The 17,299-nt window shown below is 40.4% G+C and overlaps 1 protein-coding gene across 8 annotated transcripts in view; it reads left to right on the top strand.

Annotated features, from left to right (window-relative positions):
• The first annotated feature begins 248 nt into the window (after positions 1-248).
• The window catches only part of NR1H4 (nuclear receptor subfamily 1 group H member 4), a 124,365-nt gene continuing 107,314 nt past the window's right edge, over positions 249-17,299 (top strand). For 7 of the 8 annotated variants that reach the window (XR_014845146.1, XR_014845147.1, XR_014845148.1 and 4 more), the window contains exon 1: positions 575-830. Coding sequence is in view for 5 of the 8 variants with exons in the window: in XM_085024462.1 (XP_084880588.1) it covers positions 743-830 (88 nt within the window). In the remaining 3 variants the exon portion in view is untranslated. Of the gene's footprint in view, positions 474-574; positions 831-17,299 lie in introns of those variants that run through there. The other variant, XM_021090933.2, reaches the window with a different exon arrangement.

The following is a 17,299-nucleotide window of genomic DNA, read 5'->3' as shown; positions in this document are numbered from 1 at the left end:
CTCTGTCTCTCCTCTCTTTCCTGTCAAATGACCAAAATTGGTGTCCTTTACTTCAGGGAAGACAACTCATGAATTGGAGGGGCGTACACGGCTCACTGGCAGTGAAGCAATCTTCCCGAGATATTTAGACAAGAGAGAGGTTGACATATATTAGAAGAGGCCACTTGGAAGCAGGGTGTGGTTGGCTAGGAGGTCGGGGATTCCCTAATAAGCAGGTCTTATTTTCCAGAGGGAGGCAAGCTCCCTGCAACTGGGCTGGAGGTTTGATTGGCATCAGCTTTCCTTGGGATTTGTGATGTGGGTGGGGTCTCTGGGAAGGCCTCCTTTTTTTGGCCTGATACATGCATTAACTTTTATCACACCGCACATACCTGTCCGCTCATAAAGTCTGGTTTCTGAAAGAAAGCTTAAGTCAAATAACTTAGCCATACCACGGATGCGAGAGACCTTTGCCCCTTCCAGCCATCTGCGTGGTAACATTTGTAGCATCCGGGCCAACGGGCGGGGGGTGGTTTGCCGCCAGGTGGATCCACTTCTCCTTCCTCAACTTTCTCGGGTGGAGGTGGACGGAGCCGCCTTTCTCTCAGGCTTGTAGCCGAGCCCAACAAAGCTCCCTTGACCAAACTGCGAGAGGAGGCCGAGCTTTTGCTGGCGAAGCTCTGACTTTGCCACAAATTTCACATGTAGGCAATATCACAGGGAAGCAAGAAAGATTCACTGCAGAGCCTGAAACCGGTTCAGGATGTTGCTGGTTTGGGAGGAGCTCCGCAGCATCTGCAGACTTCTCAGTGTGGGATCCACAAGCACCCCTAGAAACTGTGAACTAAACGGTAAGTTGTGTATGTTTCACCTGGAGAAAGGATTTATCTATCACCTTCTCAAAGGTGTCCATGATCCAAAAGGGCTAAGATTTGCCCAGAATGAGCTCCTGGCTGCTAAATTGAGGAAAACCTGTAATCACTACTTGAGATGTTTTTGTGGAGGTCTGATTTTCTAGCTTGGCATCTGGCCTTCTCATGGCCCCTTCTTTTTTTCCTCATCTAACGTCCTCTTTAATTTCCTATCGTATTTCCTGTCTCCCTCCTTCATTTGGATTCTTCTCTCTTCTTTCTGGTCCTCTTTCAGATCCTTCTGTCTTCTTCCTTCTCTACTGTAACAGAGGGACTGGGGAGCTTGGCTTGGAGTGGTGGGTGGTCAGGTAGGCAGGAGCTATTTCTCTGCCATCTTTTCCCACTCTCCCTAGTAGTGATTGTAAGATATAGGCATGAAGTGGAGAAACTCATTTGGAAATTATTGCATAGTGTCCTTTCAAGCCATATAACATTTGACCATAATATGTAATAAAGCATGATAAATACCCCAGGAAGATAATGTTAACATCCTTGAGAAATTAATGGAAAATACTACGAGGTACTGTGAATAAAGAGCCATAAAGGCTGGTTAAATATTATCACTAAAACAGCCATTAAAAATAATGCTATTTATATAACCAAAGTGAATCCCGTTTCCCTGCAGATCAAATAATTATGCACAGCAAGAGCAAGCATCTTGGCTTTCACTAATTACAGAATTTTTCTCCACAAAGTAGCTTTTTCTATTTTAAGAGTGTTGGTAGTTTTAAAGTTATTCCCAAGATGGCATGTTCAAAGATCATCTTTCAATCTTTCATATTTTCAAGAATGATGTAATGCTTTCTTGCTTTTTTCACCATAAGAGCATTGAAACTCCATGGTTTGGGGTTTGCAGATACTTCATTTTTAATCTTCTCTAGTGATACATTTCATAATGAATTCCGGTCTAAAATGTGATCCTGGTTTTCATCAGAATTTTTCTTATTCTATTTTTGGCTGAAATGGGGTAAAGAGCCAAATGACTTGGCTCTGTTTTGTCTAGTGTTTGTGGTTTCACATGGTTTTAATATGCTTGAGGATAAGATTTCATTTTGAAGAGAAGGGTTTAAGGCCCCAGTGGTCCAGCACAGTGAGCTGTGTGCGCTCTCTCTTTCTAAAGAAGGCCATAATATTTTTATCCTTTTTAAGAGACTGAAGACCATAGCTTTTATGGATGGATTCATCAATGTATTGGGGATGAAACTGGTCTTTAAACCATAAAAGTATTATTTCACTCCTTATTTAAAATTCTTAAGATCTCTGCATTATTTGTCTATTGCTATAGAACCAACCACCACTGAATTTTTATGTTTTTGAAACACAAAACTATGTCTTGGCTCACAGCTCTATGGGTCAGCAATTTGGGTTGGGCTCAGCAAGATGGTTCTTCTGCTGGTCTCCCCTTGTGACTGCAGTCATCTTGTGCTTGACTTGGTTTGGATGACCTAGGTGGCCTTACCAGCTGCTGGTGCTAGTTTTTGCCTGTGGGGCTCTGGTTCTCCACCACATGGCCTCTCATCCTCCCGTTGGCTAGACCAGCCTTCTTTCCATGGTAGACAAAGGGCAGCGTTATAAGAAGGAAAGAGTAGGAGCTGTAGGGGCCTCTCGAGACCAAGTCTCAAATGCCTCACGATGTCACTTCTTCCACATTCTCTTGGTTTCAAGGCCAGTCCCAATTCCAGGAGAGGGAACATACACTTGGCTTCTTAATGGGAGGAGCCTCAAAAACCACATTGCAGAAATTCCTGCTATGGTGCCATGGGTTAAAGGATCTGGTGTTCCTGCAGCTGTGATGTAGGTCACAGCTAAGGCTCAGATTCAGTCCCTGGCTCTGGAACTTCCATATGCCATGGATGTGGCCTTAAAACACACACACACACATTGCAAAGGGACATCCAGATAGGGATGTAAGGATTATAGTGATCATCTTTGCAGGCAATCTGCTACAGCTTCTCTTCACAACTGGCATAAAAACCAAATTGTCGCCATGGCCTCCACGTGCCTACATTATCTGACTTCCTTTTCAGTCTTCTATTGGTCCACGCTTCCCTTTGTTCATTACCCTCCTTTCTGTCATTCAAACCACCCCACCTCGTTATTGCCTCTGTCCCAAATGATCCTTCCTCATATCTTGGCTCCTTTGTTATTCAGGTCTCAGTTAAATGTCACTAGTATTTTTTCAAAACAAATTTATTAAGGTATGATCAGCATGTCAAAAAGCTGTGCATATGTAGCATGTACAACTCTATGAGATTGGGGATAAACATACATCCATTAAACCATCACCAGCATCCAGGCCATAGACATATCCATCACCTCCAGAGTTTCCTCCGATCTCTATGATTATTATTATTATTATTAGTGTCTGGTGAGAACATTAAACGTAAGATTTATACTTAGCAAATTTAAGTATACCATGTGGTATTGTTGGCCATGGACTATGCTGTATAGTAGATCTCCAGAATTTATCTGGCATGGTCGAGACCGTACCCTTTGACTATTGCCTGCTCATTTTCCTCTCCCCCTACCAGCCACGGGTAACTACCATTCTACTCTCTGCTTCTATGAGTTTGACTATTTTATTTGATTGTATTTTAGGCTACACTCACAGCATGTGGAAGTTCCCAGGCCAGGGATCAAACCTGTGCCACAGAAGTGACAATGCCCAATCCTTAACCTGCTGCATGACCAGGGGCCTCCCAGAGTTTGGATATTTTAGATCCCCACATATGAGAACCCTCAGAATTTCTTAAGCTTCCTTTTCCACTTTCTTAGCAACTCTTTATTATTGGCATGCTTTTGTCTATTTATTTATCACTCTGTGAAATTACCTTATTTTTTAAAAAACTCTACTTATTGCTAACTTTCACTGGAGTATAAGTTCTGTGGGAGCTAAGGCTTTGCTTGTTTTGTTTATTCCTATGGGTTCAGGGATGAAAACAATATCTACCATAGTGATTCTCAACCCTGGCTACACTTTAGAACCACCTGGAGGGTGCAGGGTGATGCCCAGGCTGCCATCCAGACAACTGAGAATGGCCAAGGGATCACAGAGGGTGGGCTAACCACTGGTCTAGCCTGAAACTTCAGAGAAGAGCAGGTCTGGGTCTTAAAGAGAAGGCAAGGTTTAGGAAAGTGGGGGAAAGAAGGCCTGTCAGAGCGGACGTAGGAGAAACGCGGGGGAAAGGAAATGGGTGTCGCAGAATGAGTCATGCCAGGAACAGGCTTGTAAACTGGATTTGATAAGCAGTTGGTAGCAGTTGGTACATTGACCATTCCTCCTGAATTTTCCAGACTAGCTGATTTGAAATACTTCATTCCATTTTCTATGTAAATCTAAGCAAAATATCTTCTAGCATTTCGGTATCTAGACTCCATTCCTAAGGCAGAAGCAACACAAAAATCATAGTTAAGTGATGAATCTTTTTTTTTTTTTTCTTCAGAAAATACATACTCTGATATGGGAAATCTTATCATTGAAGGAAGCAACTTTGGATTCTTCAGTGGAGCACAGAAGTGCTAAAAGTGATGCGTTAGATTGTTCTGTAAGAAGATTGGAGATTAGGGAGTTCCCGTCGTGGCGCAGTGGTTAACAGATCCGACTAGGAACCATTAGGTTGCGGGTTCGGTCCCTGCCCTTGCTCAGTGGGTTAATGATGCGGCGTTGCTGTGAGCTGTGGTGTGGATCGCAGACGCGGCTTGGATCCCGAGTTGCTGTGGCTCTGGTGTAGGCCAGTGGCTACAGCTCCGATTCGACCCCTAGCCTGGGAACCTCCATATGCCATGGGAGCGGCCCAAGAAATGGCAAAAAGACAAAAAAAAAAAAAAAAAAAAAGATTGGAGATTAGAGACTGGGAAAGGAGAGAGGTTCCCCAGCCAGGCTGGTGCACTTATCCAGGTGTAGTGGTTAAGGGTTACGGTGATGGGAATATAACTTCAAGGGTAGCTGTGGGAGGCGCTTGGAAAAAAGAAGCAAGTCACAGCTTATGATGTGTCACAGCTAGAAGAGAAGGGTGGCCTTACCCTCCTGGGTTAAATTATTCCGGAGAGCATTTATATTGATCAGTTTCACAGAATTAAATTCACTTAGTGCTGTGTGTTACCTGAGTGACAGGGCAAAGAGCAGAGACAAAAAGCCATTTTTTTCTGACATGTAGTTTCCAAAAGCCTAAATCCTTTATTTTAAAAATTGAGATGTGATTCACATACCATTAAATTCATTCTTTTAAAGTGGCTTTTAGTATGTTCACAGGGTTGTGCTATCACACCGTCATCACTAGCTCATCCAGAACGTTTTTATCACTCCCAAAACAACCCTGCACCCAATAGTAGTCACCCTCTCCCTCTCTCCCCATCTCTTGGCCACCACGAAGCTACTTGCAGCCTCTATGGGTTTGCCTATTGTGAACATTTCATATACATGGGATCATATAGCATATGACTTTTTGTGACTGACCTCTTTCATTTAGCCTAATTTTTTCATGATTTATCTATCTCGAGCATATATCAATACTTTATTCCTTTGTATGGCTGAATACTACTTCATTATATGGATACACCATACTTTATCTATTCATCAGTTGATAGACATTTGGGTTATTTCTACTTTTTGGCTTGTATGAATAATGCCTAAGCCCTGTGTTTTTGAAATTGCCTTTACCGCATTCATGAACCATTTTTAGTATTTCAAGGCCGCTACTGGAAACATCTCATTGGCTCACCCAAATGTTAGAATGATGCAATTAAAACTGGAAGATCAGGCCACTCCTCTTCTCCAAACACTCCAATGGCCCCCTTCTCGTGCATGGCAAAAGACAATCATGAGCACAGACTCTAACACTTTCTTCAATCTGTTCTATTAATTGAGTCTCCTGGTCCCATCTTCTGTCTCAGTGGCCTTGACCTTCTAGTTGATACGCCACCACTTTGGGTCCTGCTCTCTTCTCGGGATCTGTCCCCCTTGTTTGCCCCTCTCTCCCAGGGATCTCAGTGGATCACTCTGCCATGTCCTCTAGATCTTTGCTCCAATATCACCTTCTTAGACCTTTTCTGACCTCACTGTTGAAAAGAAGCCCCCGTACCCCCATTGTACATTGCATATCCAACCTCCCTTCCTTCTGTGTTTCCCTTAGAACTTATTCTATTTTATTTATTTATCTTACTTATTGCCTATCTTTATTAAAATGCAAACTCCGTGAGAGTAAGAACTTTGATGCGTTGTGTTCAATGCTATATCCCCAGCACCTGGAATTGTATCTGTGGGATAACAGGGGTTCATTAAATATATGCAGATTGAATGAATGAGTGAATATACTTTTTTTAAAAGGAATATAAGTGAATATACTTTACATTAGGCTGCTCAGTTTATCTAAAATATCAAATTTCTTTGTTTTTGACTGGGAGGATAACCATGTGGCATGAAATTATGTCTATCTCATGCCGTTTGACAGTTCTAATGTAAAAAATACAACATTATCACTTAGATGCATCCATTTTTTAGTAGAAAAACCTCCAGAAACCTGGATTTATGTGGGGGAGGTTGTGGAGAACATGGGGTGCCTTATGGTAAGAAGTGTGGGAACAACTATTCTAAACAGCTGTTTAAAAGGATCTTGGTTAATGCAGTTAGTTAATTACTGAGAAATTCCAGGAAAAAAAAAAAAGAGCTGCATTCTAAACAAACGTTTATCAGCACATACCATTTGACTGGTCTACTGTTCAAAGGTTCCTGTTGCAACTCATTTTGGCAGCGCTTGTGTAAAACTGAGGCAGCAGTAAGTGACAAAGGTTTTATTTATCTCCTGTTATTATCTGTTGACTTTTGAAACACTCGGTAACCAACAGTGGCCGATGAGCCAATCCATCAGAAAAGGTGAAGCAATGTCTTGTGAGGCCCATGGTTCCCACCAGCCTGCTTGGACCTCTCCAAGCCATTGAGAGAGCTGATCTCAATGAGTCTTTTTATTTGTCCAGCTGTGTGAACTGAGCCTCCAAAAGGAGAAGCAGCGTTTTCAAAGCCACACTGTTGAATAAGAATCTGCCAAAGTTAAAAGCAACTAGTACTAATTTGAGAGAGTTAATATTAACTGTACTCTAATTGCGCTGGATATTTTCTATACGTACATTACCTCACTTCATTAGCAGCACAACCTTTGAGAAAGATATTATTTTTCCCTTTTACATTCCAGAGGCCTGAGACTCCCAGAGGCTGAGTAACTTGCCCAAGGTTCCAAGTAAATGGCAGAGCTAGGATTCAAATCTCATTATTTTGATTATGAAAATCTTTGATTTCTTTCTCTGAGGTCTGAAGTCTCCAAGTGGGAAAATTTCTTTCTTTAAAGGTCTCATATTTCCTGTCCCTTGACAGTCACAAAGAATAATGATGATGATCATGATAACGATGATGCATATTTCCTGGGTGCCTGTACTGTACCCAGGCATTATTCTAGTACCCAGGGAATCTGATTTAAAAGAAAGGAAGAAAAATCCCTGCTCTTGTTGGGAAAGAAAATGAACATAATATGGAAACAATTTCCCTAGCTTTTTAGGAGGTGTCAAGTGGGATGAGGAAAATAAATGGAGCAAGGTAAGGGACACTGGAAGTATCTGAGAGCATGGCAAGTTCAAACAGAGTGGCCAGGGCAGCCTTCACTGCGAAGGTAATACTTGAGCAAAGACTTGAAGGAATTGAAGATGCAGATATCTGGGATGAAGTGTCTGAGGCAGAGAGAAGAGCTGGTGCAAAGGCCATGGGGTGAAAACATGCTCTGTGGGTTTGAGGGACAGTGAGAAGGCCAGTGTGACCCTAACGGTGAGAGTGAAGAGGAGAATGGTGGGAGATGGGGTCAGATGACATGGGGACCTGTTGTGCAGGGCCTTGGAGGCTACAGTAAAGGCATCGTTTGACTCTTACTGTCAGTGAAATGCAGGAGTCTTTGTCAGATTTTGGGGGAGTGAGTGACTGGATCAGATTTATATGTTAAAAGGATCTCCTTGGCTCTTGTGGTGTGGAAAGTGAAGGGGGAGGAGAATGGCCATACCAGGTAAGAGCCTGCTTCAACAACCTAGACAAGCAGGAGTTCCCGTTGTGGCTCAGCGGTAATGAATCCGACTAGTATCCATGAGGACACGGGTTTGATCCCTGGCCTTGCTTGATGGGTTAAGTATCCAGCGTTGCCGTCAGCTGTGGTGTAGGTCGCAGACGAAGCTTGGACTCCGCGTTGCTGTGGCGGTGGTGTAGAACAGCAGCTACAGCTCCGATTCGACCCCTAGCCTGGGAAATTCCATATGCTGTGGGTATGGCCCTAAAAAACAAACAAACAAACAAACAAAAAAACTAGACAAGAGATGATGGTGGCTTAGATCAGAGTGGGAAGTGACTGGGTCTGGATAAGATTTGCTGAGGGTTATGAGAGAAACAGAGGCATCAAGGATGCCTATGGCTTTCCTATCAGTAATCTCTCTACTGAACCCTCTCAGCAACACCAAAGCAATGGAATGCAGGGTTCAAGAACCTTCACAATATGTGTGTGACACGTGGCAAAATATCTTGTAGTCTGAGGAGGAACCAAAATACTATGAACTATTTCATCAAAACAGTCCCTCTATACAAGTTAAGAGTATTTTAAATTCTAAGGATCAAGGATTGGAATCTAGTGCCCTTATCTCTCTGCTCAATATGATCAGAGTTAATCTCTGAGCCCCAAGTTCCTTTTCTATAAGATGCGGGTTACTGTTCTTCTATCTCAACTGTGACATAAAGTGAACTCTGAGAATAGTGACTTTGTTTGGATAACTGCTGTACCCAGACACTTACAATGGTGCCTGGCACATAGTAGGTGCTCAATAACGTCAAATGACTAAATGGAAGAGAGTGTACTCAAAGATCTTTGGGGGAAAAAATATAAGTCTATGTTAGGTTTATTATTAGTGGACTAAGACAACTGCCAAGACCAGCAGCTTTGAGGGAGGCCTAAATGAACAGGATAATTACTTTGCTTTGACTCAGCCTGTCACTTCTAGTTGTTCATATAATGGAATAATGAGGACATCCCCTCAGAGTTTCTAGCCTCTGGTGCTCATATGCATTTTTTATAAGCCAGCAGCACCTGGACAACTTATGTAAGAGCAGCTTTGATGAGCAGCCTCTTTTTAATTAAGGACATCTGCTTTTTTTTTTATTAGGCTCATTAGAGAGTTTCTTTGCACCATGAATCTGATCACTAGTGAAGTTGATAATGAAAATATACAAGGTACATAAAGCCAGGGGGAACTGAATTTTCATCTCGAGTCAATGAGTTAATACAAGAAAGCGCTTAGTACAGCACTGGAAGATACTGCAGAAGCACTAGCCATCCTTATTGCTATCTGCTCATTCATTCATTCATTCATTTTCCTCCTCCCCCCTTCTCTCCCTCCCTCTTCTCTTCTTCCTTTCTTCTGTCCTGGCCTCTTAGCTTCCTTTCTACTTTCTCTCCCTTCCCCCGTCGTCCCAATTCACGAATCCACTCATTTTGTGACTGTTTTCTGACCCCTGGTTTGTGGCAGGTCCTGTGGCAGATGTCGGGCATATGAAGATGAGTGAAATACCGCCTCTATGCATGAGATAGTAATAGGACGCCAACTAGAAAACAACGTGGAAATAGCATCTGTCCAGCCCATATTTTCCCTGATATTAATGTAACATAAATGCCGGAGTGGGTTCCCTAAGTTTCTCAGACGTCTGAGATTCTCTTTCTCTTCATATGGGAATGAAATGTCTCCAGCCTCCATTGCATGTACTGTGGGAAATTCAGCACACTACCCAAGCTTCCTGAGGATTGCGGTTGGTCACAGCTTATTCCAGTTTCTTCCCGGCTTTTCTTTGTCATACTGTCTCCTACATTTTCTAAGCTAGATCTGAATGGATTTACCACAAAAACCCAAAGCTCTACTACTTAAGGTTACTATGGATAAGAGATTTTTACTATGTGTTATGTGTGGATAAGAGGAGATGGGGTGTGTAATTTAAGCTCAGAGCAGAAACATAACTCCATATGCAATGTCAGGATACCTTGAGATTAGCAGGCTTTTCTGCAATTCCCTCACTAGAAATCCTCTTTCAGACTTCAGCTTATTGCTCTAAATGGGACTCTGTTTCACTCCCTCTACTTTTCTCTTATAACCCCTCTTTCTGGTCCTTCTAAAGACTGGGGTGGGCTCCCGAGTAGGGAAAGTAGGGAAACACCAGAGAGAAGGTTGTAGCAGAAATTCAGGCAGCTGATGACAATGATTTGGACCATTATAAAGGGAGGTGGTGAGTGAATAGACTGAGACATTTTTTTTTTTTCTTTTTACGGCCATACCTGCACCACATGGAAGTTCCCAGGCCAGGGATCGAATTGGAGCTGCACCTGTGGCCTATGCCGCAGCCATGGCAACACAGGATCTGAGCTTCATTCATGACCTATGCTGCAGCTTGCGGTCATGCCGGATCCTTAGCCCACTGAGCGAGGCCAGGGATCGAACCTGCATCCAGAGACAACATTGGGTCCTTAAGCCACTGAGCCACAGCAGGAACTCCAAGAACTTTTTTGAAGGTAGAGTTGACAGGTTTGTTGATGGATTGGATACAGGATTTTAGAGAAAAAAGGTCAAGATGGCTCCAGAGTCATTGGCTTGAGCAATAGGAAAATTACAATTAGTAAAAGTAACTCATGTTTAATGCAGAATATCTGGAAAATACAAGTAAGAAAACAATAACTATCCACAGTTCCTATTACTTCAAGATAATCATTGTTAACATTTTAGTATGTTTCCATCTAGTCATTTCTTCCCTGCCTTGTTAATTGTAATAGGCTTCTTTTTTCTATGTGGGTGTATGTGTACAGATGTGCAAAAATATAAATACACATACAGAGCAATATATATGTATATATACACATGTATTACTTTAGCTGCACAGAATACATATTCTGCTTTTTAAAAAACTTAACATAATGATAACACCTCTGAGCTATTGATACCCAACATTTTTCTGTTAGCAAGCAGCGTAATGCTTCCAAACTACCTTGAAGGATTATTTTGTAATTATTATTCTGAGTATTTCCCTCGGTCATTAAATGGTTTCTTAAACCTATTTTAATAGGTGCATAATGTACCCCAATATAGCTTGTAACAGAATGCCTTTAGCCATTTCTTGACTGTGGAGAGCTAGCTATTTTGCATTTTTGTGCTTGAAACATAATGTTGCAATCTTTGTATGTAAATATTTGTGTGTGACTTATGATTTCCTCATGATAAATTGCTAAACATGAAATCAGCAGGTCAATATTTTTAAAGGCATAAAAATGACTTCTTGATTATTGATTGCATCTCAGCATTGTGCCTAACACATGACATTGAGCTGAGAGTTTAAGGTCCCCAACAGTGAGTCACTTAAACACTGACTTATTCAGTTTCTCACCAGGCTTTTAAAACCAGTGCCTACTTCGCTTCCACCTTTGATTAAACTGAAAAGGCTAACTATAATTAATCTGTGTTAATGAGCATGAAGAGCATTTGAAAGTCATTTAGAAACCGATGATAATGAAATCTTTTCATCCACCCTTTATTTTATAGGAGAAGAATTTCCTTTTCCACCAACCCCATGCCAGCGTCTTTCATTCTCTGCCCTCCATTTGGCAGGGCATGGTCCTGAGCCCAATAGTAGATTTTTCTAAAACTAAGAGCCAAATCTAAAAATAATGAACATTTATTCCTAAACTATGGCTTCTCCAGATGCTAACTAAGGATGTCACTTAGGATGATGACCAATAACTGAAACCCAGTCGTACAATTGGAGGGCTCTAGAGGTTCTGGCAAAGAAAAACATGAGAAAAAGTCTCTGGATGGCAAACAGTGTTAGGCTTGAACAGTGAGTCCTTGGTGTATGGTTTGGACTCTGATTTGTCTTCTCTGTGGTTTGGCAAGTGTGGCTATATTTTTCACCTATGATACGGTTAAATTGACTTGTTACTATTTGTATTCCATTTTGGGTCCCTCCCTGCCCTAATGCCCCATTCATACTCTCACCTCAGTTGACGTGAATTGATTATTTATTTTTTGGCGTATGAAACAGTACCATGACTCTAAGGGAACTCAGAGAAGTAGCACCACCTACCTCATCCTTATTACCCTGTTCCCCTTCTTCCATTCTTTCCACATTATTCCCACCCACTTCTCAGAGGTAACAATCTCGTTAGTTCCTGGTTTATCTTTCTTGAATTTATTTTGCACAGAAGGATGTGTATTTTCTTATACACTTCTTTCTTACAGGAAGGATGGCATACAGCATACATTCTTTTATACTTGGCTTCTTTTTAGGTTGGCAATAATATATCCTGGAGACTATTCATAGTAATATCAGCTCATAGACATCTTCCCTTTGTTTTTTTTTTGTTTTGTTTTGTTTTGTTTTGTTTTGTTTTGTTTTTTGTCTTTTTGGCTTTTCTAGGGCTGCTTCCTGCAGCATATGGAGGTTCCCAGGCTAGGGGTTGAATCAGAGCTGTAGCCACCGGCCTACACCAGAGCCACAGCAACGCGGGATCTGAGCCGCGTCTGTGACCTACACCACAGCTCATGGCAATGCCGGATCCTCAACCCACTGAGCAAGGCCAGGGACTGAACCTGCCACCTCATGGTTCCTAGTTGGATTGTTAACCACTGTGCCATGATGGGAACTCCCCCTTTGTTTTTTTTTATAGCAGTATAATATTTCATTGTGTGGGCATGTCATAGTTTATCCAACTAATCTCCTGTATTTGGGCATTTAGGTTGTTGAATATTTATCGTTGTAAACAACGTGGTTACATGAATAACCACGTAAGTGTATGTGTACATATATATTTGAATTGTTGAAGGTATATCTTCAAGTTAGATTTCTAGGATTGTGATTATTGATTCAAAAATAAGTACATATGCAGTTATTGTAATGTGTGACCAAATTTTTTTTTGTGTGAAAAGTATTAACCAATTTGTAACCCCACTAGCATCTTTGAGGGTACCTCTCTTCCCATAGTCTTGTCCACAGAAAGTACAGTCATGATTTTTAATTTTTGTCAGTCCGATAGCTGAGCAATGGTATCTCCCATACTCTGACTTCTGTCTCCTCAACTCAGCAAGACTGCTAAGTGAGTAGTGTTTGGCTACATCCTCCCTGCACTGTGGCCTGAAAACTGCCTCCCTGCAGAAGCCACACCAATCATAAGGCTCACCTCATTTCTTTCACTTTTCTCAGGGATGGCATTCCTGCATTCTATCACCCAATGTATAAAAAGACCTTTGTTTTGTATATTTTGTCTAGTTTTCTAGTTGCATAAGATGAGCATAAATTTAGTCCCTGTTTACTCCATCAATAGTGGTAGTAGAAGTTGGTTCAATATTCATCTGATAAGATTTCTAGACATAGGAAACTATCAAAGATTATCAAAGCAATAGGAAAAAAAAAAACTTGGAACTGAATAGACACTTTCTCTTACACTGAAAGTGCCCAAAGAATTACATGCAGAGTGAATGCAATCAAATCCACCCTGTGAAAAATCCTTAACTCTGAAAGAATAAAGAAAATATTAGAAAAGTTCTACAAAGGGAGAAAAAAGAAAAGGAAGCTTTCTCTACAAAAGAAAGAGAAGTTGAGTGGCAACAGGCCTCTCATTGGCAGAATGCTGAAAGGTGGTGGACCAGATTTGCAGAGGCCTGAAAGAATTTGATTTTGAATCTAAAATTACATAACCAGGCAAATTAGCATATGAGTGATTGTAAAGTTTTAAGAGAATACTGTGAACAGCTTAAGAGGAACAGATTTGAAGAGAAAGTCGAAATGGATGATTTTCTTGGAAAATATAAATTGACAAAATTGACTCAGGAAGATACAGAAAAATCAAATAAACCTATATTCACTGAAGAAGTTGAAAATGAATTTCAATATATACCTGTGACAAGGCACCAGGCCCAGAAGTATCTGTAGGCGAGTTTTATTGAGCTTGAAAGAACAGATGAAAAAATATGGAAACCTTTCTACCTCCTTCACAGAGGCTACCAGGCCCTGTTACCAAAGCCAGACAAGTATGGTGGACCAATGAAGGTCCTGTCAGAGACAGAAACCTTGCAAATTGCGGAAAACTGATAAAATGATGGAAAGAATTTTGTTACCCAGGTAATCCAAAGGATGAAAAGAAATCTTAAGTATCTGAACTGTAGCAACTACAGAAAATGGTTTACAGGCTAGGGTGTGAGGGAATAAAGGAAAGAAGCTGAATGTATTAAAATAAAGGAGTTTGGAGGGGGGGGTCCCCATGAACTGAAATTCAGATCTTTGAAGAGAGGCAGCTGCCCCCCTTGTGCTAGTATTTCTGGGGTGTGGTGTGTGCTGAGGCTGGTTCTGCAAGTGTTGGAAAAACCCACAAACTGGATTCAGCCGTTGCTAGGGGAAGGAACTGCTGCTGGGGGAGGGTGAAGAAGCGTTGCCAGGATACCACACACAGGAAAAGGAAGCAGATAGGGAGATCACAAGGAGACATCAGGAAGGAGCGAGTCCCCTCTTTCTTTAGTCAGAGACTAAGAAGGAGCCCGCTGCCAAAGCAGAAATGTGGCTTGCAGCATTCCAGCCCCAGCATCACAAATCAAAGGATAGAAGGGTGGGCTTGGAGCTGAGCGAACCCAGAGAGCGTGCACACAAAGGAAAATTTACACCCACCTCATTTATAAATGAATGAAAAAAATCTTTAAAGAATTCAGCCTGGTAAATCTAGCAGCGTAGAAAAAATTATATATCACAACAAAGCAGGGTTTATCCCAGGCGTACAAAGATGCTTCAGCATTCAGAAAGCTATTTATTAATGGTGGAAGTAGACAGATCTTGAAAAAGCATTTGGCGAAAGTCAATGCCTGTTCCTGATAAGATCTCTTAGCAAAAATTGAGTTAGAAAAAAATCGTTATATGTAATGGTGATACATCAGAAAAATTCCTATTAAGTCAGAAAAAAGACAAGGAGGCCTATTATCACAGCTACATTTTAACATTAAACCGAAGGGCTTCAAAATATAATTTAATGATAAAAAGGAAGAGTATAAATATATGAGTGGAAGAGATACAATTTGTCATTTTTGGTAAAAATCTCATGTACTATTTTAAGAAATCTAAGGAAAACAATGGAAAAACTAGTAAGACTAATATAAAAATTCAGAAGCTCACACACATGATCATATAAAAAAGCTAGAAATCATATCTTTCCTATGTATCAGGGATGACCAATTAGAAAATATAAAACTATTTGTATAAAACTATAAAATGTATACCAAAAATCCTAACAAGATTTGTACAGAGCAATAAAAACTATAGAGTATATATGAAAGTATATACACTAAAGTACAGAAAGCTCTGAAAGGACACACAAGGTTTGAGTAAATAGATTTGGACGGCAAGACATTTCATAAAAGTATCAATTTAATTTAATCCCAGTCATAATTAGAGCTGAATTTTTTTTAAAAAAGGAAAACTAATGTACTGATTCTAAAGTTCATCCGATTGAAACAACTGAGCCAGAATAAAAAACATTTACTTATTTATTTGGCTGCACCTGTGGCATATGGAAGTTCCTGGGCCAGGGATTGAATCTGAACCACAGCTGTGACCTTCACCACAGCTACGGTAATGCTGGATCCTTAACCCACTGTGCCACAGTGGGAACTCCTAAAAATATTTTAAGAAAGGAGATTAATGAGGCATTTGCCTTACCACATATCTAAATGTAGCAGTACTAATTAAAATAATGTGATACTTACATGGAAATAGGTAATTTAATCAATGAGCTAGAAGACAGCTTTTAGAAATAGGTGTACATTTATGGATTTCAATCTATGGCAAAATTGTTTTCATAGAGTGTTGGGAAAGAAATTATTGAATATTGATTTGGAACAAATAAAAAATCGTAATTTAACACTAAGTCTCAGACTAATGGGATATATTTAACTAAGAAGTCATTAGGAAAAAATACAAGAAAAAAAATTTAAATCTTGAACATTAGAACAACTTTCTTTTTTTTGGTCTTTTTGCCTCTTCTAGGGCTGCTCCCGGGGCATATGGAGGTTCCCAGGCTAGGGGTCCAAATGGAGCTATAGCCACCAGCCTATGCCAGAGCCACAGCAACGCGGGATCTGAGCTGCATCTGCGGGCTACACCACAGCTCACGGCAACGCCAGATCCTTAATCCACTGAGCAAGGCCAGGGATCGAGCCCTCAACCTCGTGGTCCCTAGTCGGATTCGTTAATCACTGAGCCATGACAGGAACTCCTAGAACAACTTCTTTTTTTTTTTTAAATTTATTTATTTTTAAAATTTTTTTACAGAATAAAATATATACATTTACACACAATTACATTCACACAGATTATTATAACATGGATCTTAAACAGATTAAGTGACTCCCACTGGAGAAGTGGAATGGAAAATATGCTGAGACAAATAGGAAATTTATTCTATACTTTATCCGAATTTTATGGCTTTCATCTTTACTACTTAGTTTTATCTATTACATTTCAATTTTTCTTTAAAAATTAGCATTATGTTAAACTGTTACATTATGCAACTAAAATTTATAAAGAAGAAAGCCCTATATACCATTAAATATTTTATATAGCATAGTAAAAAGAATAACAACTGGTAAGCATAACAAAAATAATACACCCTCTGAAAATAAGTAAAATATAAAATGCATAAGTTGGTTAAAAAAGAGTGTAACTATATAAATATGTCCTCACAATTTGTTCCATCTCATTGATTCTTCAATAAAGGCATTACACCATTCTAGGTGATGTGATAAACAAGACATTATAGACTTTACATTGTACCATGGAGAGAAATGGTTATTAATAATACAATTGTAGAACTGTATTATTTAATTGTACAGTGGCATTATTTAATTATAATTATCATAAGTTCTTTGACGTAGAACAACTTTCTTAAGCAAAACATAAACACAGGAACCCTAAAGAGAACAAAAATGGATAGGCTTGACTGCAGAAAGATGGAATTTTTTTTTTTTTTTTTTTTGTCTTTTTGCCATTTCTTGTCCACTCCCACGGCATATGGAAGTTCCCAGGCTAGGGGTCGAATTGGAGCTGCAGCCGCTGGCCTACACCACAGCCACAGCAACGTGGGATCTGCAATCCACACCACAGCTCATGGTAACACCGGGTCCTTCACCCACTGAGCAAGGCCAGGGATCAAACCTGCAACCTCATGGTTCCTTGTCAGATTCATTAACCACTGAGCCACGACGGGAACTCCCTGGAAATTTTTTTAGCTGAAGAAAAACACTATGTACATTTCTTGGGAGAATTTTTTTGCAGCCTAGTTAATAGATATTTAGCCTTAATGAACTTTTCCAAT

The sequence above is a fragment of the Sus scrofa genome, chromosome 5 (genome assembly GCF_054392235.1).
Source record: "Sus scrofa isolate SSC_HxYL_T2T_F1_AM1 chromosome 5, Sscrofa_HxYL_maternal_Yorkshire_Landrace_v2.0, whole genome shotgun sequence".
Classification (NCBI taxonomy): domain Eukaryota; kingdom Metazoa; phylum Chordata; class Mammalia; order Artiodactyla; family Suidae; genus Sus; species Sus scrofa.
Note: the sequence above shows the minus strand (reverse complement) of the source record. Positions and strands in the feature narration are given on the sequence as shown.